The 23,626-nt window shown below is 42.8% G+C and overlaps 1 protein-coding gene across 1 annotated transcript in view; it reads left to right on the top strand.

The window, feature by feature from the left end:
• Positions 1-5,058: 5,058 nt before the first annotated feature.
• LOC117515001 (laminin subunit beta-1-like) overlaps positions 5,059-23,626 on the top strand; it is a 476,107-nt gene continuing 457,539 nt past the window's right edge. Inside the window, exon 1 of the mRNA XM_034175563.1 lies at positions 5,059-5,213. Coding sequence (XP_034031454.1) covers positions 5,171-5,213 — 43 coding nt within the window. The 5' untranslated portion in view covers positions 5,059-5,170. The remainder of the gene's footprint in view (positions 5,214-23,626) is intronic.

Here is a 23,626-nt window from a genome sequence, read left to right on the forward strand (position 1 = left end):
CTGTCTTGGTGGATCACTTTCATTGTGTCCAGATGCTGCTGAGTCTGGCTGTGGTAAAGGCTGCCTTGAACGAAATGCTGTGACTCGTTAAACTGGAACAGAGCGCTTTTATTGATAGCGCACGCGGTCTCTCTCTATCTCTCGCTCTCTCTCCCTCCCTGGATGGGTCATTGAAGAACAGACCATTTATTTTCTTGGCCTCTGCTTCTCTGGTGTATCTCTTCAGCTGAGTAGGCAGACCTGTGAGCTTTTTTGTTGTTGTTGTTTGCAGTTTCCAGGGCCTCAGTTATGGACATCTTGTTGTACTTCTTATCCATCCAGGACCTGTGTCTTATGATATGATGCCCTTCTCTACCTCTGTTAGTTGGGTAACATCCTTCTGGAAGGATAAATAAATATGTATGTGTGTGTGTGTGTATTGTTTATTCGCAAAGGCCTATCGATTTGTTCGTGCCAAATGGTGTATGAGTATGTGGAGAGCCTTGATAGGCGTGCAAAAGTTGCTGCAGTTACAGTTAAAGTTGCTGCAGTTCAAAAGCACGTAGTTGGATTTCGGGATCGAGCCGACGGCCCGCCGCAAGGTGAGCTGCCGTCTGTCCCACCCCCTGCCTCTCGGCGCCCCCTCAATGCTCTTAGCTGAGTGTCCCATGGGGTCCGAAGCATTTACTTTGCAAAAATTAGAGTGTTCAAAGCAGGCCTGGTCGCCTGAATACCCCAGCTAGGACTAATGGAATAGGACTCCGGTTCTATCTTGTGGGTTTTCTCTCTCTGAACTGGGGCCATGATTAGAAGGGACGACCGGGGGCATTCATATTGTGCCACCAGAGGTGAAATTCTTGGATCGGCGCAAGACGGATGAAAGCGAAAGCATTTGCCAAGAATGTTTTCATTAATCAAGAACCACAGTCGGAGGTTTGAAGATGATCAGATACTGTCATAGTTCCAACCATAAACAATGCCAACTAATGATCCGGTGGTGTTGTTCCCACGACCATCCTCGTTTCCTCAGCTGATAGCAGCCAGCCATTTCTGTCTGGACTTTTGTGGCACTTTGGGAGCTCGAAAAAAACACACTTTTCAATCTTTTACTTATCATGGTTGGTACAGCCAACTGCAACATAAGATTGTGGCATCTCTGTGAAAACTGGTGTATATTAAGTAGAAAAGGTGTGGCAGAACGATGCAAGCGTGATGGAAGTCAAGTAGGAACTGAGCGTGACAGTGGTTTGTTTTCAGCAGCTCACTGGTTACTATGTGCGTTGCTATGTGTGCGTATATCAGGGACCCGGATGTCCGACTGTACCTATTGCAAGGCACACAACAGGTAAATACTATAATGTATGATTTTGATTTACTATGCCAGCAAAAAAAAAAAAAAAAAAAAAAGTTAGCAGAGGAGCTAAATTTAGTGGAAGCTAAGTGCTCTGCTGATGGTTTTCAATCCACTAACTAATAATCCATTAACCGCTAATTAGCAGTTAGCGTATAAGTGGAACTGTGCCCACCACTGATTTTAACAACCTGAAAGCCACCAGACCAGTTACAACTGAACCCTGGGTTCCTGGACAGTCGTCTCTGCGTTTCTTCTCGCTGGTTTGATTTCTTCCGCGGCTTACAGCCATTTTGACGCCGGTGAGTCCAACTTTACACTTTGTGTTCATCCGTTTGTCTGCAAAATCGCTCTTTTGTGCATGTTAAACTGTGTTTGATTTCAAAAGAATGAACTGAAAATCAGTGTTGTTAGTTTGCAGTCCTCATAGTGACTTTAGTCACAACTTATCGCCTAAATGTGGAGCTGCACAGAGAAAAGCAAAGGAAAAAGAAAAAAAAATACAGAAGGTGAGGTTTGTTTTTAACATGATGAGTTGGAACACAGAGTGAGCTCATGTGATCCATCTTCCACCCATGGGTGGCACCAAAGGGGCGCTAGGGGGTGCGAGAGCTCCCCCTGGATTTGTCATAGCACCCCCAAGAAAATAATTCCTCATTTATTATTTTAATTTAATTCCGTCCTGAAACTAACTTCTGCTATGCAATCTTTTTCTTTGTCATTTTCAAAAAGTGTTCAATAAATATCTCCGTTGCCACAGATCCAGTGAAACCGTGTGAAAATGCAGTAGTACACATGCCAGGCCTGTATGTGGCGCTGTAACGCTTCCACAAAAAATGGAGAAGACGACGTGGGGCTAATGTAGCAATGAAAGGTAAGACTTTAGAAGCCGGCTCACGGATTAAATAAAGTCTTTTAATCTGACCTGTTGCCAGAATTCATCATCACAGATGAAACCTGTTCTCCACATGACACCCTTGTTTAGGAAGATGACGTCTGGGAATGCGTTAATTAATTTGAGTTTTTAAAGACGTCCCTCAGTGTTTGTCTGCTCTGAGTGAGTTTCTCAGACTGAGCTGGAGGACACCAGCACTTTGTCCCACCACCAAGAAAAGAAAAAACAAAACAAATATGCTAAATTAGACTCTTAAATGACACTGATAACAACATGTTCCAGAGGCGGGTTGATGACATCATCCTTTCAGTTTTACACAGTAAAGACACTTCTGGCATTTTCAAATGTATGTGATTAGATAAATATTCCACTCATAGAAGAAAATAAATATTCATCAACAGAACTGATTGTTTTACACAAAATGAGTGTAACGTGATGTTCAATGACATCACGTTCAACAATGTCATGATAATAATAAGGCTGCTTTCATTAATAAAAATCTCAAAGTACTACAGGAAAAAAACAAAACAAAACCAAGGATAAATAAGAGAATAAAAACATAAAATCTTAAGATAAAAACAGTCACCAGTATGTAATAAAACCAAAATAGAATAAAAAGACTAAGATGCAACAGATTCAAACTATTGAGACCTGTGAGAAGCCTGTCTAAACAGGTATGTCTAGAGACTTTTTTAAAAAGCTTCCACAGTTTGTGGAGCCCCCTGATGGTCAAGGATGGAGTTCCAAATATGAGGGGCAGCTGAACAGAAGGTCCTGTCTCCCACGGTGTGAAGTTTGGTGTGAGGGAGACAGAGAAGATTAGTGTTGTATGAACGGAGGGAACGGGAGGATGTGTGGGGAGTTAGGAGGTCTTTGAGGTATGTGGGGGCATTGCCATGGATGCATTGGTGGGTGATGAGAGCAATCTTAAAATGGATTCTGTAGGTGATGGGGAGCCAGTGAAGGTTATGGAGTGTAGGTGTGATGTGTTCCTGTTTTCATCAGAATTCCAGCTGCACTGTTTTGAATGTAGTGGAGCCTTTGAAGGTTTTTTCCAGAGATCCCAAAGAGCAGGGAGTTACAGTAGTCAAGCCTAGAGGAGACAAAGGCATGGATGAGTTTTTCAGCATCAATGATGACATTGTACTGCAGTGAGTGTAGTTTTAAGTTGCTGAAATGGTTCAGTTTTTGCTGCCCAAATATCCATGAGTGGAATTGAAAAGAAGTGAAGTCTGTGTGGCCTAAAGAACCACCTGAGGAACAGCAGAAAGCACAGACAAACCAGTGACCTGGGGTCACTCCTGGCATTTACCCCTCAGAGAACACGGCCTCTGGACAGGAACCAAATCACTGATGCTTTTGCTCTTAACCACAACAACAGGTGCATTGTGCTGTTTGGCAGGTGAATGATTTTCTCTCTGCCTGCTGTTGGCATTTTTCTCCTGAGGCTGGAGGCTACATGTGGAGGTCTGTGAATATTTGTATTGAACAGTAGCTGAGGTTTGTGTGTGATTTTGGTCATTCTGTATGTCATTAGTGACTGCTGCAGATGAGAATGTGGCTGTGTGTGTGTGTGTGTGTGCACGCCTGTGAATGTGGTTTAGCAGAGAGCCATGGTGACATACGAGCCCATAGCACGCCCATAAAAATGCCAAGCTCCCCCACAGCACCTGCAGAAAAATATCTCTGGAGCCGCCACTGCTTCCATCTGTACTGGACACGATTCTGAGCCAAGCCACGTCCAATTCTCAAGACTAAATGAATGAATGAATGAATTTATCCAGCACTTTGCAAAGCTCGCAAAGTGAAAATCCTTCAAACAGCTTGTCAGCCATCTGGACGTGACGTGTTTTCATCTGTCAGCGTGTCACGGATCACCGAGTGCACACAGTCAGTGGCTGCAGAAGACTTTTCTGCCGACCGGTGTGGCCCCGCCCAGTGAGTGACGTCATCGCGATTCCTTCTATGGGACTGATAACCGTAACAGTTAAAAAAAAAAAAAGATAAGCGTCATAGTTTGGAGCTCGTGGTGCCCCGAGGCTCGACGTAGAGTCCTAAAAAGCTTCTTGGCCCTCGGACAGGACGAAGAGCTCTAACAGCTGTGAACTAAAGGCAGCAAAACGTCACACACGTTTACTTACAAAAATAAGTGAACACGGGTGAACTTTTTCCCTGTTCTACCCACAATGCATCAGGACTAAAAAATGAAGACCCTCCCCCTCGAGTCCTCCCCACCGGTAAAACACGTGACCTCACCTGCAGGCGGACAGCAAAGGCAAACGTGCGTGTGTTTGCGCGTGTGCGTTTGGGGGACTGGAATTTCTTTGTCTGTGTGGGGGAGGGGCTGGAGTCCGCGTTAAACGTCATCACGTTTTATTCTGAAATCTGATTGGCAGCAAATTGACATAAAAATTCAATGATTGATTACGGTGGGGTGGGGGGGGGGCGCAGATTTGGGTTAGGGTCCAGCGTGTGATTAATTAAGCTCCACGCAGCGGAACAGAAAGGAAGTAACGGTGCTTTCAAAATAAAAGCATCCGTCCTTCGTGTGCATTGTTTGTGTGTCTGTTGTTACTGACGTCCTGTGATCGTTACAGCCATCTAGAAAACATTATTTACTCCTGAATAATAATAATTATTATTATTATCATTCTCTCCTTGCTCTGTCAACCGTTTGGGTTCCTGGGGACCAGGATCGTCTGCAACAGCTGAAGTTTAAATCCTAAACTATGACCGGTTCATCACTTTATTTTGAAATTCTTTGCGGATATGGAGTGTCAGATTGTGTCGGGCTTGCGCGAGGCGGGCTCACGGGCTCTTGGGGGTTCTGGAGACTTTAGTCTCCCTGAGGAGCTCTGTGGTTTTAGAAGTTTGAACATTTGGTTGTTCTGAGGTTCGGAAACAGTCTTTGGATTTGAGGCTCAGCTCGTTCTTCTTGGTTTGGGATGGACAGAACCGGGCTCAGGTCCACGGTGGTTCTTCAGTTCGGTGAGTTTGAGTCCAAACTGGGTCTGGCTTTGATGCTTCGGGTCACTTTGTCTGCAGGAGATTCGACTTCTGATTGTTTCTTTGTCGTTTGATGGACATTCTTCATTTACAATCACAAAGTTCATGAGAACGTTTAAAATGTTTTTAATGTTTATGGTTTAAAAAAGTTTAAAGCAAATTTAGAAAACGTTTGATTAAACGCGTTTAGTAACAATCACACAATAAACACAAAGATTTACTTTTCATTCATTCGGGATCATATTTTTTACTTTTTCACTCTTAAGCTTCAGGGTCCCCTGAGGGTCCGAGGCCCCGCCCTCTGAGGGTCCCAAGCCCCGCCCTCTCTGCCTGGACTCCCAAATCAGACCCCCTTCCACACACGCGCGCACACACACACGCGCGCGCACGCACACATACACACCTTCAGTTCCTGTGTCGATTAAACATTTGATTCTCTGCAGAATAAATTCCTGTCAGACTTTTTTAAAATGCAGAATCTCTTCACGTGAAAACCTCAGACTTGTTACTTTAATTTACTTTGATTTGAAGTGAACTTTGCGAATCTTCTCGTTTTTTTTACGTTTGAATGTTGCTGCATTCAACTTTTCTGTGCAGAATTTACCTCCAGCTCGCAGAGATCAACTTATTCATCGTGCTTTTGTCACCATTTGAAGTAAATATTCTGTTGTCTGCTGCACTATAAAGGAAATTATTTTGCCAGAGTACAGAAACAGTAGCGCCCCCTGCTGTCCTCTGAACATTATTACGTGTGCAGAAACTTTGACGGAGCTGAACAGAACTTTTACTGTTTTAATGAGACAAAACCGGTGTGACAGATGGAACAACATGAGGACAAACAGATCAGAGGTCAAATCCCTCAGAGCAGAAAGTCACTAATGACCCCTGGGCGAGATGCTGCTGGTGTGGCTTGAGCGTCTTGTGTGGCAGCATGTTTACACTGATGTGTGTGTGTGTGTGAGAACAGGTGAAAATATGAGGCATCACTGTAAAGCACATTGAGCTCCTGATTCAGACAGAAAAGTGTGACTGAACTGCTGTCATTCAGTGTTTATCACAAGTCGTGAGGGAACATGCAAACGCTGAAGACAAAGTCTGAGTCCACATCAAACAACACATCACTTCTGCCTTCTTGTGTTGACTACGGCACCAAAACTGTTCAAGGATGACGTGTCTGCACGGTCCTGACACGCTAAAGAAGGTCACCACACACACGCGGCTCATTTAGCGCAAAGAGCCGAGAGGGTGCAAGTTTTCTTTACAACCACCAACTGCACCAGGTGATCTCACTGATTAACTGATTCTAAGTAGTGACTAACATGACTTAGTCAGTGTGTATATATATATATATATATATACACACTGACTAACATGACTTAGTCAGTGTGTATATATATATATATATATATATATACACACTGACTAACATGACTTAGTCAGTGTATATATATATATATATATATATATATATACACTGACTAACATGACTTAGTCAGTGTGTATATATATATATATACACTGACTAACATGACTTAGTCAGTGTGTGTATATATATATATATATATATACACACTGACTAACATGACTTAGTCAGTGTGTATATATATATATATATATATATATATATATACACACTGACTAACATGACTTAGTCAGTGTGTATATATATATATATATATATACACACACTGACTAACATGACTTAGTCAGTGTGTATATATATATATATATATATATATACACTGACTAACATGACTTAGTCAGTGTGTATATATATATATATATATATATACACACTGACTAACATGACTTAGTCAGTGTGTATATATATATATATATATATATATATACACTGACTAACATGACTTAGTCAGTGTGTGTATATATATATATATATATATATATACACACTGACTAACATGACTTAGTCAGTGTGTATATATATATATATATATATATATATATACACTGACTAACATGACTTAGTCAGTGTGTGTATATATATATATATATACACTCACTAAGTCATGTTAGTCAGTATATATATATATATATATATATATATATATATATATACACACTGACTAAGTCATGTTAGTCAGTGTATATATATATATATATACATACACACTGACTAAGTCATTTTAGTCAGTGTATATATATATATATATATACACTGACTAAGTCATGTTAGTCAGTGTATATATATATATATATATATATATATATATATATATATATATATATATACACTGACTAAGTCATGTTAGTCAGTGTGTATATATATATATATATATATATATATATATATATATATATATATATATATATATATATACTGACTAACATGACTTAGTCAGTGTGTGTATATATATATATACACTCACTAAGTCATGTTAGTCAGTATATATATATATATATATATATATATACACACTGACTAAGTCATGTTAGTCAGTGTATATATATATATATACATACACACTGACTAAGTCATTTTAGTCAGTGTATATATATATATATATATATATATACACTGACTAAGTCATGTTAGTCAGTGTATATATATATATATATATATATATATACACTGACTAAGTCATGTTAGTCAGTGTGTATATATATATATATATATATATATATATATATATATATATATATATATATATATACACACTGACTAAGTCATGTTAGTCAGTGTATATATATATATATATACACACTGACTAAGTCATGTTAGTCAGTGTATATATATATATATATATATATATATATATATACACTGACTAAGTCATGTTAGTCAGTGTATATATATATATATATATACACACTGACTAAGTCATGTTAGTCAGTGTATATATATATATATATATATATATACACTGACTAAGTCATGTTAGTCAGTGTATATATATATATATATATATATACACTGACTAAGTCATGTTAGTCAGTGTATATATATATATATATATATATCTCAAAGCTAACTTTTTGGTTAGCTGTAGGGCTGCAGCTATCGATTGTTCTGGTGATTAGTTGAGTAATCAGATAAAAAAGTACTTTTGCGTTTCTATACAACATCAGTAGTTTAGTTTTGTTTTCTCCTACTTTGTTTTCTCCTACTTGTAAAATTGAACCATTTTATTTATTTATTTTTTAATAAAGGTTGGTGGTTGAGCAGATGCATTTCAGCTGGAGGTTGAACATGCAGCCTCACAGTCAGTTTTATTTTTATTATTTTAAGTTATCGTGTTTGTGAAGTACTGTGTGTTGGCAAAAAAAGCACAAAAATTAAAAAGCGAAACACAGAAGAAAGACTGGACTTCTGCTGTTTGTCAGTGTAGCTGGGGATGGAGCTGTGACTTGCACCGAGCAGAGAGACACGAGCCGGCTGCCGGCTCAGTAGTCACACTCCACGTCGAGTGGACCGTGTATTTTTGAAAAACAGACTGCTTCACTTTAAATGCACACATTGGGCCTCATGTATCAACGTTGCGTACAGCGATATTTGAGCGTATATGGGGTGTACGCCAAAACGGCTGTGCTGCTTGGCATTTATCAATGTGGTCGTTGTCGTACGCTGCGCTGAAAATATACACCAGGTCGAGAGGTGGCGTAAATTATACACCAAAATGAACCAGCGCTGGAATCCACATAAAAATGAAGATGATCAACATGATAAACTGTGCCATTATACAAATCAATGCATATGTTACATAAATAACACTTTCCTGATTATACTACATAATAATCAATACAAATCCCGCCTTTGCGGGATTGTTATGGAGCACGATCCGTGGTCACAGCGCTGACTGCAAAGAAAGCTTAACTTCATGTGGTGTGATCGTTTTAGACTATGAAATTGATAATAACAACTGTAGTTTCGTCATTCCCTTAATTCGCTCGTGCTGCAATCAGGTCAGGTCTCCATTCGGTTGTCACAATAAAATAAATACAGAAATACATTTAAAAAATAAAGAAATCTGACAGATTAGGAGTGTCTTATTAATTGAGCGAGCAAATATCCACATGTCAGGAATTATTGACATGTGAAAAGAGAATACAGTGGTCCCTCGCTATAACGCCGTTCACCTGTCGCAGCCTCGGAGTCTCGTGGAGTATTTAGTCCAATTTTGCATGCCTTTTTTTTTTTTACAGTGTTCTGTGTTCTGCGTATCTGTTTATAAGAATCTTCTCGCCCAGAAGAAAAAACAGCGCCAACAACTACTCATAACTGTGTTTGTCACTCGGAAACAGACACCTGCAGCGAGGTGTGAGTGGAAAAAGGCGCAGCGTCAGGACGCAGAGGCGCAATCTGTGACATACTGGTCAGTCACTATTAATAATTTCTTATGTGTCCGACCTCGTTCGTTGATCGTTAAAATTAATTTGTTAGTTCTAAATGCCATCATAATTATTTATAATAATAATAATATAATAATTATTATAATAATTTATAATAATTTTATTTCTCAAACAAATGTTTGGGCCTGAAAACAGTTTGGTCTTATTTTCTACTAAGGTTTGAACTTTGAGAGTGTTTACACACGAGAGAAAAGTGAGAAAATGTTCATGCCTGATTGAGAAAGTGTATAAACTGTGTAGTGAGGGGTTTTACAGCTTTGAAACGTCTATAATAATTGTAAAAAATAACGCTGACTACGTCGCGGTTTCGCGTATTACGGGCTGTTTTTTAGAACATAACTCCAGCGATTAATGAGGGACCACTGTAACACTTTATTGATTATATACTACAAAACAATTGATACGACGGCCGCTTTTGACGCTCTATTGGCACGCGTCATGATTGGTGGAGTTCTTTTTCATTGCCGTCTTCCCGGCTTCCATGTCGTAAAATGAGGGTGTGTCTGAAGCGGAGTCTGAATACATGAGGCCCAGTAAATCTATTTCAGATGATCAGTGTGGACCCTCTTTCTCTTAAAAGGCTTTATTTTATTCTGTGTGTCACGTTGGAAAGCTGTAGCTATCATTGCTAATTTGATGAGCTGTTATGCTCTAGTCTACTTTTGTTTTTTTTTCTGGGGACGTTGCAGCGCCACACACAGGACTGGCATATGTACTACAACGTTAAATGAAGCTTCGAGGCACAGAATTTGCCTCAAACATTTTTTGTAATCAAATTATTCAAGTTACTCGACTAATTGTTTCAGCCGTAGTTAGCTGTGCCCACCACTGCTCTTCACTGGCTTCCTGTCCCAGTACGATCAGATTTTAAGGTTCTGCTACTAGCCTTTAAAGTTGTTCACAGACTGGCACCTTCCTACTTAACTGACCTAATTAAACCCTACGTACCGGCCCGGGCTCTACATTCTCAGAGTGCAGGACTACTTTGTGTCCCTAAGGTGAATAAGAAGTCTGTGGGTCACAGAGCTTTCTCTTATTGTGCCCCTGTTCTGTGGAATGATCTCCCTGCATCAATAAAACAGTCAGATTCTGTAGAGACTTTCAAGTCCAGACTTAAGACGCACTTATTTTCCCTTTTGTATGGCTAGCATACTGGTATAGTATGTTACTATGTTTTTTACTCTTTTTAATTAATTTATTAGTAAACAGAGCGTGCCACGCCCTCAACGTTACCTAAATTCTTGGTCTTTTAGTGAAGTTTAGGGCTAGTGGCCGGTGATCACCTTAGTATTTCTTCTGTTTTTGGTGTTGTTTAATGCTGACAAATTATACTGTATTTGTTGTCTTTCTGCCGCCTGATTCTTTTTTTTTTTTGTTCTCTGTTTGAGGTCCAGCTCCATCCAGAAGTGGGAGTGTGTGTCTTCTGGAAGCCTCCTGTGCTGTACACCAGCATGGACCCCCAAAAATTTTCTGTATATTTGTTTTGTCAATTGTGTCTGTATAATGGCCCAAGCAGTGTGTCACCCCTTTGAGTCTGGTCTGCTTGAGGTTTCTTCCTCAAATGATCAGAGGGAGTTTTTCCTTACACCTGTCGCCTGTGGGCTTGCTCTGGGGCAGGGATGGTTAATGTCACTTTGAGCATATGGAATCAGTTAATCAGTGAAATCACCTGGTGGAGTCAGTGGCTGCAAAGAAAATCTGCACTGTCTTGGCCCTTTCTGGAACAAGTTGCCCACCCCTGCTCTAGGGGTTGGTAAGGTTAGGTAGTGTTGTTGTGATTTGACACTATATAAATGAAATAAATTGAAACTGAATTAAGAATAACAAAGAACTTTATTGATCCCAATGGAAATTGTTTTGCCAGAGTGCCGAAACAGTAAACAGTCAACACTGTTTTTTTTTGGTTGTTTTTTACAGTGAGAACAACATGTTTATGAAAAATGACTGAAAGACACTTGCACAAGATGGTGACAGTATTGCACGATGCACGTAGCTCTAAGTGACTGAAAACTCTGATCCTTATGTATTCATCCTGCAGGAGAGGGAGGACTTATGGTGCAGTGACACAAGCATGACTTTGATTCACGCACTTGCACGACCTGTGTCATGCAGGAGAATAAACTCATCTTTAACGGATGCAGACTGAACGTGAGAGGGGCGCTGGTGCATGCTATTGCGCACAGAGAATTTTGAAATGTTCAAAAAATCTTTCACACACAAATGTCGTGCTAAATTTGAAGATACAGGCTGTTGGAATACCTGCTGGGCATTGCTGCCTGATGCACCTCCACCAGTGCACTCTATGCAAGTGTGCTCCCTATGGGCAGGAACGGGTCATCAGCTGGGACCACCAGTCATTGATGTTTCGCTCCTTTAACCCCAGTACATCTCTTGGTGGCGGAGCAATGGCAGGTGACTTCACCTGACACCCCCTGCTGATGCCCTAGGTGTTCTGCCCCCACCCCTTATCTCTCCTCCTTAGCCATAGCCAGAAGCTGCCCTTCTCCACCTCCTCTGCTAGCTCCTTGATGGCTTTGTGGCTCCCTGCCCCTGTGCAGCCAATGTCTCGCAACAGACGAACTGTTGAGGAGCCCACAAAGCCCCTACACCCCACCTCAACGGGGCATGTAATGGCTTTCCAGCCAGCCTCCTGACACTCCGCCGCCAGGTCAGCGTACTTGGAATGCTTCCGTTCATTAGCAGCCTCCATCCCCTGTTGCCACGGGACAGTTAGTTCTACCAGCAGGATGGTCCTGTGTGACATTGACCACAAGATCAGGACTGGCCGGAGCGATGTTTCCACTATCTCCCTGGGAAACTGGAGCTGCCTCCCCAGATCAACCCTCATAGTCCACTCACCACCGGGTGAGAGGAATCTTGATGTTACTCTCTGGTGGGTGAGTTTGGGGTTCTCCCCAGCTCTTATAAAAGGGATAGGAGGTCTTGCTGGGACAGGAGGTTTGCTGTTGGCCTGTTGTCTGCATGCCTCTGCCACCTCTGCCAGCTTTTTCAGCACCAGGTCATGCCGCCACCTGTAGCGGCCTTGAGATAGTGCGGTCTTGCAGCCTGAGAGGATATGCTGGAGGCCTGCATTGATGGTGTTGCACAGGGGGCATCTTTCTTCCATACCAAACCATGGAGTGGAGGTTTCGGGGACAAGGCAGGGTGTCGTAGGTGGCCCTGATAAGGAAGCTGAGTCTGGCCTGGGGGATCTTCCACAGGTCAGCCCATGACATGGGCCTTTCTGTGACGCCTTCCCAAGTCATCCAGCCTCCTTGACGGCTTTGAGCCACCGCTTTGACACGTAGCCGGTCTTGCTCCATCCTTGCCACCTCTGCCACCACCATGGCTCTTCTTTGTTCCTTGGAGGCCTTGGACCAGCAGATGGGGGCCTCACCTCTGCCCAACCCTGCTCGACCCTCCTGGACTCGTCCAATGACCTCCCGGTGTTTCAACCTGCTGATGGCCATGTCAACCTCCTCCTGGGCTTTCCACTTCCTCCCTGTTCGCACTTGAGAGCCAGCTGCTCTCACTAGCTGGTCAGTGGAATCCCTTAGCTCCAGCATCAGTCGGGCCTTTTCCTGCCTGTATCCCTGGCTGATGGATGGATTGAAAAGGCAGTTGCAGTGTGTTCCTCCTGAATAGCCCCATGTCCGAAAGGCATCTCGGCAGTCCCAGCCACTTCTTGATGTGCAGGTTTGCTAATCTGTCCATCTAATCTGCCACTGATGAGGGGACTTCACACATTTTCAGCGGCCACATCACCCTTGGATACAGCATGAGTTGGTAGATACATACTTTGTACTTGCCAGGGAGCTGGCTCTCGCTGATTCTTGCCAAGCCATCGGCAAGCTGCTTCCTCACAGCATTCCCCATCTGCTTGTCGGAGAGGTCTGCCGTATAGGTCCGCCCGAGGCTGCGGACGGGTTGGCTAGCCAGCAACGGGATCTCCTCGCCACCTGCGACAAAGATGGTATGGTCGCTCCTGACCCCTTTCCGTAGGGACAGGCTACGTGACTTCGCAGATTTGATTTTCATTCTTGCCCAGCCCACAAGCTCGTCGATCCGCTTCAGCAGTCTCGCCGTGCATGCTGCTGTCTGGAGGATGGTGGTGACATCGTCCACATAGCCTCTCACTGGTGGCAGCCTTTGTCCAGATGGTAATTTCACCCCTCCCACCATCTTCCTTGCCCCTATGAGGATGATCTCAAAGGCTGTAACGAACAGGATGGGGGAGATTGAACATCTCATGGCAATACCAACTTCCTGTCGTTGCCAGCTTGTGATGAAATCTTGATGGGTACAGCACATCTGAAGGTCTGCGAAGTAGCTTGACACCAGGGTGCGAATGCAGACGGGGATATAGAAGAATTCCCGGGTAAATTAGATGAGCTGGTGGGGGACTGACCCATATGCATTGGCGAGATCTAGCTAAACTACATGCAGGTCACTTTTCTCTCTTTTTGCTCACTGGATCTGCTCCCATATTACAGTCGAGTGTTCCACGCACCCTGGGAAGCCTGGCACCCCGGCCTTCTGGCAGCTGGTGTCAATGTACCTGTTGTTTGTGAGGTAGCTGGTCAATCTCTTGGCAAGGATGGCAAAGAAGATCTTGCCTTCGACGTTCAGGAGTGCAATACTTCTGAACTGGCCAATGGTGGTGGAATTCGCCTCCTTCGGGATGAAGACAGTGGCTGCTCTTTGCCACTCTGACGGGATGACTTGTTTCTTCCAGGCCAATCTCAGGAGCTTCCATAAGTGTTTCAGGACCCCTGGGCAGTTCTTATACAACCTATAGGGTATCCCGTTGGGGCCTGGGGCTGAGGATGCTCTTGCTTTCCGAACAACCTCTACTGCCTCACTGAGCTTGGGCAGAGCAACGTCAAAGAGGTGAGATGGCAGAGCTGGGCGAGGAACATACCCTGGTGGTCCAAGCGGGGTTTGTCTCGCTGGGTCGCTGTAGAGCTCCTTGAGATAATTCTCCAGCTCTGACTGACTGATCTCCAGCTTCCCGCTCCTCTTATCCTCAAGCAGCCGTCTTGAATGCTGGTAGGGGTTCCTAAAGAAGCTGCTTCTCTCCTTCTCCTTCCGCCTTCTACGCCTGCGGATGCGCTCTGCCCTCCGTAGGCTGGCGATGCTCTCTTTCACCTCCTCCCACAGTGGCTTCAGGCCGTCCTTCTCCTCTGGGTTCGCCTTCCTCCACTGCTTTCGAAGGTGATGCCGCCTCTTCATCAGTGCCTCGATCTCCCTCTCCCTCCTCCCCTTCTGCTTTTGGCCAGCTCTCTGCTTCGCTGCCAGTATCCTGAACCTGCCTCTGCATTCCTCATACAGTATATCCCCAATCCTGTTCAGCTTGGTCTCCACCTGTCCACGTAATGAGTGTTCCAGGATGACGCTGAGGTCCTTGTCCAGCTGCTGCCAAACTGCTGTCTCATTCGCTTTAGGCCATTTGACTGGTTGCCTTCGCCCTGGATCTTTCTTTTCCATCCTCAGTCCTGGTTCTTGGGTGTCTAGATGTACTGGTGTTCTGGGGTCAGTTGGTGTTCTGGGGATGTTATCAGTGCCACCTTCAGACAAATCAGGGTCCACCACGGTCCCTCCTACCTCCTGCCTTCCCTCTGCAACGTTGGATGCCTCAGCTCTGTGGTTTGCGACCTGGCTCTGGGTTCCTTTTGTCTGACCTGCAGCTGCAGAGCAATGTTGCTTTCGGGCTCCCTCGTCACACTTTCTCCTTCCCTGGTGAATCCTTAGCCCCCTGAAGGTGGTCACCTTTTCCCATCTGCACCTGCATCTTCTCATGATCCTACACTCGTCGCCTGTGTCCATTCCGGTCATTGCCAAAGAGTCTGTCTGGTTTGGCCCTTCTTCCACCCCGCCTCTCGGAGAGCCTTCGGGTTGTTTTCCTTTATTCATCTTCGTAGTTATTTAGGGTGTCCCTTGAGACTGGTGGGTAAGGTAACTAGCCTGCCACCCCCAGATGCAGACTTTTCTGCGGTCATCCAGTCTTTCCTGGCTGTCCTCCAGTCTTTCCTGGATTCCAACTGCCCTTTCACAGTAGTCACTGGATGCCTCCAGGTTGAGATTTGAAGATACAGGCTGTTGGAATACCTGCTGGGCATTGCTGGATTGCTGTGGATGTTAAAATCACCCACTATAATTATCTTATCTGAGCTAAGCACTAAGTCAGACAAAAGGTCTGAAAATTCACAGAGAAACTCACAGTAACGACCAGGTGGACGATAGATAATAACAAATAAAACTGGTTTTTGGGACTTCCAATTTGGATGGACAAGACTAAGAGTCAAGCTTTCAAATGAATTAAAGCTCTGTCTAGGTTTTTGATTAATTAATAAGCTGGAATGGAAGATTGCTGCTAATCCTCCGCCACGGCCCGTGCTACGAGCATTCTGACAGTTAGTGTGACTCGGGGGTGTTGACTCATTTAAACTAACATATTCATCCTGCTGTAACCAGGTTTCTGTTAGGCAGAATAAATCAATACGTTGTTCAATTATTATATCATTTACCAACAGGGACTTAGAAGAAAGAGACCTAATGTTTAATAGACCACATTTAACTGTTTTAGTCTGTGGTGCAATTGAAGGTGCTATATTATTTTTTCTTTTTGAATTTTTATGCTTAAATAGATTTTTGCTGGTTATTGGTGGTCTGGGAGCAGGCACCGTCTCTACGGGGATGGGGTAATGAGGGGATGGCAGGGGGAGAGAAGCTGCAGAGAGGTGTGTAAGACTACAACTCTGCTTCCTGGTCCCAACCCTGGATAGTCACGGTTTGGAGGATTTAAGAAAATTGGCCAGATTTCTAGAAATGAGAGCTGCTCCATCCAAAGTGGGATGGATGCCGTCTCTCCTAACAAGACCAGGTTTTCCTCAGAAGCTTTGCCAATTATCTATGAAGCCCACCTCATTTTTTGGACACCACTCAGACAGCCAGCAATTCAAGGAGAACATGCGGCTAAACATGTCACTCCCGGTCCGATTGGGGAGGGGCCCAGAGAAAACTACAGAGTCCGACATTGTTTTTGCAAAGTTACACACCGATTCAATGTTAATTTTAGTGACCTCCGATTGGCGTAACCGGGTGTCATTACTGCCGACGTGAATTACAATCTTACCAAATTTACGCTTAGCCTTAGCCAGCAATTTCAAATGTCCTTCGATGTCGCCTGCTCTGGCCCCCGGAAGACAATTGACAATGGTTGCTGGTGTCGTTAACGTTAGCGTAGTGTGATACCTCGTCAAGTGATTTCGAAGGTTTGTGGTGTTTCTACAGTAACTGAGCTCCGCTTGGCAGATGTTGCAAACCACTTTACTCTTATCCTCTTTGTCCTTTGTTGTTTTAAATTTGAAATGATTCCAAATGTCCAACTTAGGTTTGAACAGACTTTTACCAGTATCGGCCATCATGCATGTTTTGAGCGCTTGAATGAACCGGACGTGAACCTATGATGTAAATGTCACTTCCGCGTCATGTACGCACCAGACTGCAATGGTTAACTTACGGGGAAGGATCGATCTAATGCCCTATGAATCGCTATTGTAAATTAAAAATGAAATCGATCCAAAATCGATTAAATCGATTTTTTTTACCCAGCCCTATACATAAGTATTCACAGCCTTTGCCATGAAGCTCATAATTGAGCTCAGGTGCCTCCTATTTCCACTGATCATCCTTGAGATGTTTCCTCAGCTTAATTGGAGTCCACCTGGGGTAAATTCAGTTGATTGGACATGATTTGGAAAGACACACACCAAGCATGAAGTCAAAGGAATTGTCTGTAGACCTTTGAGACAGGATTGTCTGGAGGCACAAATCTGTGGAAGGGGACAGAAACATTTCTGCTGCTTTGAAGGTCCCAATGAGTACAGTGGCCTCCATCATCTGTAAATGGAAGAAGTTCAGATCCACCAGGAATCTTCCTAGAGCTGACCGCCTGTCTAAATTGAGCGATCAGGGGAGAAGGACCTTAGTCAGGGAGGTGACCAGGAACCCGATGGTCACTCTGTCAGAGCAGCATTCCTCTGTTGAGAGAGGAGAACCTTCCAATCAGGCCTGTATGGTAGAGTGTCCAGACAGAAGCCACTTTTGAAAAAGGCATAGGGCAGCCCACCTGGAGTTTGAAGGACTCTCAGACCAGGAGAAACAAAATTCTCTGGTCTGATGAGACAATGATTGAACTCTTTGGTGTCATGTTTGGAGGAAACCAGGCACCATCCCTACAGTGAAGCATGGTGGTGGCAGCATCATGCTGTGGGGATGTTTTTCAGCAGCAGGAACTGGGAGACTAGTCAGGACTGAGGGAAAGTTGAATGCAGCAATGTACAGAGACATCCTGGATGAAAACCTGCTCCAGAGCGCTTTGGACCTCAGACTGGGGCGACAGTTCATCTTTCAGCAGGACAGTGACCCTAAGTACACAGCCAAGATATCAAAGGAGTGGCTTCAGGACAACTCTGTGAATGTCCTTGAGTGGCCCAGCCAGAGCCCAGACCTGAATCTGATTGAACATCTCTGGAGAGATCTGAAAATGTCTGTGCACCGATGCTCCCCATCCAACCTGATGGAGCTTGAGAGGTGCTGCAAAGAGGAATGGACCAAACTGTCCAAAGATAGGTGCACCAAGCTTGTGGCATCATATTCAAGAAGACTTGAGGCTGTAATTGCTGCCAAAGGTGCATCAACAAAGTATTGAGCAAAGGCTATGAATAGGGCTGGACTGGGACAAAAATTTGGCCTTGGACTTTTGGTCCAGACTGGCCCGCCGCTGCAATCTGTGTGCACATATTGTGCCAATTCACCCCCGGTTGAATGAAGTACATATAAACACACACAACCTTAATAACATTACTATACTACACAATATGAATATGCCTTTATACAACTCCTGACAAAAATGATGGAATCACCGGCCTCAGAGGATGTTCATTCAGTTGTTTAATGTTGTAGAAAAAAAAGCAGATCACAGACATGACACAAAACTAAAGTCATTTCAAATGGGAACTTTCTGGCTTTAAGAAACACTATAAGAAATCAGGAAAAAAGTTGTGGCAGTCAGTAACGGTTACTTTTTTAGACCAAGCAGAGGGAAAAAAACATGGAATCACTCAATTCTGAGGAAAAAATTATGGAATCATGAAAACCAAAAGAATGCTCCAACACATCACTAGTATTTTGTTGCACCACCTCTGGCTTTTATAACAGCTTGCAGTCTCTGAGGCATGGACTTAATGAGTGACAAACAGTACTCTTCATCAATCTGGCTCCAACTTTCTCTGATTGCTGTTGCCAGATCAGCTTTGCAGGTTGGAGCCTTGTCATGGACCATTTTCTTCAACTTCCACCAAAGATTTTCAATTGGATTAAGATCTGGACTATTTGCAGGCCATGACATTGACCCTATGTGTCTTTTTGCAAGGAATGTTTTCACAGTTTTTGCTCTATGGCAAGATGCATTATCATCTTGAAAAATGATTTCATCATCCCCAAACATCCTTTCAATTGATGGGATAAGAAAAGTGTCCAAAATATCAACGTAAACTTGTGCATTTATTGATGATGTAATGACAGCCATCTCCCCAGTGCCTTTACCTGACATGCAGCCCCATATCATCAATGACTGTGGAAATTTACATGTTCTCTTCAGGCAGTCATCTTTATAAATCTCATTGGAACGGCACCAAACAAAGGTTCCAGCATCATCACCTTGTCCAATGCAGATTCGAGATTCATCACTGAATATGACTTTCATCCAGTCATCCACAGTCCACGATTGCTTTTCCTTAGCCCATTGTAACCTTGTTTTTTTCTGTTTAGGTGTTAATGGTGGCTTTCGTTTAACTTTTTTGTATGTAAATCCCATTTCCTTTAGGCGGTTTCTTACAGTTCGGTCACAGACGTTGACTCCAGTTTCCTCCCATTTGTTCCTCATTTGTTTTGTTGTACATTTTTTGATTTTTGAGACATATTGCTTAAGTTTTCTGTCTTGACGCTTTGATGTCTTCCTTGGTCTACCAGTATGTTTGCCTTTAACAACCTTCCCATGTTGTTTGTATTTGGTCCAGAGTTTAGACAAAGCTGACTGTGAACAACCAACATCTTTTGCAACATTGCGTGATGATTTACTCTCTTTTAAGAGTTTGATAATCCTCTCCTTTGTTTATTTATTTTATCCACAAAGCATAAAACGACTCAGAATCTGATGTCATTGTGCTGCAGCCTCGCTCTCGTCTTAAGGCAGGACAATAACATGGAGGCTGAAGAGCGATCCGTCCTGCCGTTTGGATAAGACAGGCGATTAAAACAGTGGCCGTCTTCTTCAAAAGCCGTCTAAAATGCGGAGCTGTCGGTGTGTGTGTCTCTGTGTGTGTGTGTGTGTGTGTGTGTGTGTGTGCGTGCCCGCGTGGAGTCAACAGGCTGCAGACTGCGAGGGAAGGGGTGCGTGAGGGAGATTCCTGAATGCAGGCGCGACACGTTACAGTCTGAGAACCATCAGTGCGCAGCGAGCGCGGAGCAGAGAAAGGATTTTAACCTGAGTGAACAAGTTAAAAAAAAAAACCCACAACGTGGAGCTGCCTTTACTTCTCTCTGAACTTTCTCTAAAGGTGTGATTCTGCCGTTACCATCCTGTTCACACCATGTGCGCGTCGTATGCTGAATTTATGAGATCATTAGATGAAATAAACGGTCAAATAGCTTTAAAAACATATTTAAAAAATGAGAATATATGAATGAACTGAGCCACAAACCCCCCCCCCCCCCCCCCCCCAAAAAAAAAAAACCCTGACATGGAGAAGCTGTGGTGATGTTCAGATGCACAGATCACAAAAAGCAGGTGAGAACTCTGAACTTTCACAGCTGTTACTTTCCAAAGGTATTTATTTGTTCAATATGGGCTTAATGCAGTGATTAAAATATGACTGATGAGGAGAAACAATTTCAGAAATGCAACAGAAACAACCACAAATCAGAAAAAGTTGGGACTGTATGTAAAATGAAGATAAAAATAAAAATGTTGCACCATTCCCTGTTTCTCCACTCACAGAAGCCAAACGTTCTTCCAGAGTTGTGTAATTATACTACGATAGTAGAATATAAAGAAGGGGAAAAAAAATAGACAATAGATTCGTCAATCGCAATTATTTGTCTGACAATTAATTGTCTCCAGAAATTCCTAATCGTGACAGCCCTACATATGCCCAGCGTTTTTAATACGGTCAGCATACAGTCACAAACATACCACAAATACAGTGAGGCAAAAAAGTATTCAGTCAGTCCCTGATTGTGTACAAGTTCTCCTACTTAGAAAGATGAGAGAGGTCTGTAATTTTCATCATTAGTACACTAAAAACTATGAGAAACAAAATGAGGAAAAAAAATCCAGGAAATCACATTGTAGAAATTTTAAAGAATTTATTTGTAAATTATGGTGGAAAATAAGTATTTGGTCAATGACAAAAGTTCAACTCAATACTTTGTAACATAATCTTTGTTGGCAATGACAGAGATCAAACGTTTCCTGTAAGTCTTCACCAGGTTTGCACACACTGTAGCTGGTATTTTGGTCCATTCCTCCATGCAGATCTCCTCTAGAGCAGTGATGTTTTGGGGCTGTCGCTGGGCAACATGGATTTTCAACTCCCTCAACAAATTTTCTATGGGGTTGAGGTCTGGAGACTGGCTTGGTCACTGCAGGACCTTGAAATGCTTTTTATGGAGCCACTCCTTCATGCCTGAGCGGTGTGTTTGGGATCATTGTCATGCTGGAAGACCCAGCCATGTTGCATCTTCAATGATGGAAGGAGGTTTTGTCTTAAAATCTCATGATACATGGCCACGTTCATACTTCCCTTAACATGGATCAGTCGTCCTCTCCCCTTTGCAGAAAAACAGCCCCAAAGCATGATGTTTCCATCCCCATGCTTCACAGTAGATATGGTTTTCTTGGGATGCAACTCAACATTCTTCTTCCTCCAAACATGACTAGTTGAGTTTTTACTAAAAAGTTCTATTTTGGTTTCATCTGACCACATGATATTCTCCCAATCCTCTTCTGGATCATCCATATGCTCTCTGGGAAACTTCAGACGGGCCTGGACATGTACTGTCTTAAGCAGGGGGACACGCCTGGCACTGCAGGATTTGAGTCCCTCTCTGTGTAGTGTGTAGCCTTTGTTACTTTGGTCCCAGCTCTCTGCAAGTCCTTCATCAGGTCCCTCCGTGTAGTTCTGGCATTTTTGTTCACCGTTCTCATGATCATTTTGAGCCCACACAGTGTGACATCTTGTGTGGAGCCCCAGATCGAGGGAGATTATCAATGGTCTTGTATGTCTTCCATTTTCATACAGTTGCTCCCACAGTTGATTTATTCACACCAACCTGCTTGACTACTTACATAATTATTGTATGGCCTTGCCTTACAATATAAAGCGCCTTGGGGCAACTGTTTGTTGTGATTTGGTGCTATATAAAAAAATTGATTGATTGATTGACTATTGTAGATTCACTCTTTCCAGCCTAGTGCACATCTACAATGTTCTTCCAGGTGTCCTTCGACAGCTCTTTGGTCTTGGCCAATGGAGTTTGGAGTCTGACTGTTTAAGGCTGTGAACAGGTGTCTTTTATACAGATAACGCCTTCCAACAGGTGCCATTAATACAGGTAACAGGTGGAGGACAGAAGAGCTTCTTAAAGAAGAAGTTACAGGTCTGTGAGAGCCAGACATCTTGCTTGTTTGTGGGTGACCAAATACTTATTTTCCACCATAATTTAGAAATTAATTCTTAAAAAAATTCTACAATGTGATTTCCTGGATTTTTTTTTTCTCATTTTGTCTCTCATAGTTGAAGTGTACCTATGATGAAAATTACAGACCTCTGTCGTCTTTCTAAGTAGGAGAACTTGCACTGACTAAATACTTTTTTACCCCACTGTAAACCCCATACAACATAATGATAAATAATAGCAAAGCATCAGAAAGTCTGTTACATTACCATAAAAAAAAAAAAAAAACAGGCAGCCATTGGCCCATTTATTGATCGGCCCACCAGGAAAAATCCCGCTACTCTCAATGGCCAATCCACCCTTGGCTGTGAATACTTAAGTACATGTGATTTCTTACCTTTTTCTTTTAAGAAATTTGCAAAAACTACAAAAAAAAAAAAAAAAACATAAAAATTTTATGTTGTCATTATGGGGTGTTGTGAGTAGAATTTTGAAGGGAAACATAAATTTCCTCCATTTTGGAATCAGGCTGTACCATAAAATGTGAAGAAAAAAATGAAGGACTGTGAATACTTACTGGATGCTCCGTATTTGCAGATGAGCGCCTGATCCACTGTGGACCAAAGAAGAGTTGTTGACAGTCTTGTATAAAATACCTCAAAGTGATACTTGAGTGAAAGTACAAGTATCTTACCATAATTTACTTTGGTAAAAGTTTAAGTCTCCTTTAAAAATATTACTTGAGTAAAAGTCTTAAAGTATCTGACATTTACTGTACTTAAGTGTCAAAAGAAAAATTTCTCATATAAAATGTACTTTAAGTAAAAGTGAAATCCAAAACAAGTAGAGAGTGAAACAGTGACATGAAAAGGAAGCCAGTGTGGTGTCTAAAGAAACCAGGAGGGGGCCTCAGCCCCTATAAACAGCTGGATCCGCCTCTGGCATCCGGATGAGTTGTTGTTCTTTTTCTTGGAAGACACACATACATTTTTCTCTTAAACACAACAGCCAGGTTTTTGTGAAACAGAACAGTCATTTATAGCTACACAGCTGTGCCAAATTTAAGGAAAAGTAAAAAAAAAACTTTCCAAGCATCACCACCACCAACCACTGCAAAGCAACCAAACACGGCACTCTTTGCATTCTCAAATCCAAAATGAAGAGCTGCTTTTACGCAGCGCTTCTCCGCGAACATTTCAAGTAATAAATAAAATGAAAGACAGTAGTTTTCCCCTTACATGCGTGTTAAATCCTATCATGCGCTGCACTCCAGTGTATGTGTGTGT

The sequence above is a fragment of the Thalassophryne amazonica genome, chromosome 8 (assembly GCF_902500255.1).
Source record: "Thalassophryne amazonica chromosome 8, fThaAma1.1, whole genome shotgun sequence".
NCBI classification, from domain to species: domain Eukaryota; kingdom Metazoa; phylum Chordata; class Actinopteri; order Batrachoidiformes; family Batrachoididae; genus Thalassophryne; species Thalassophryne amazonica.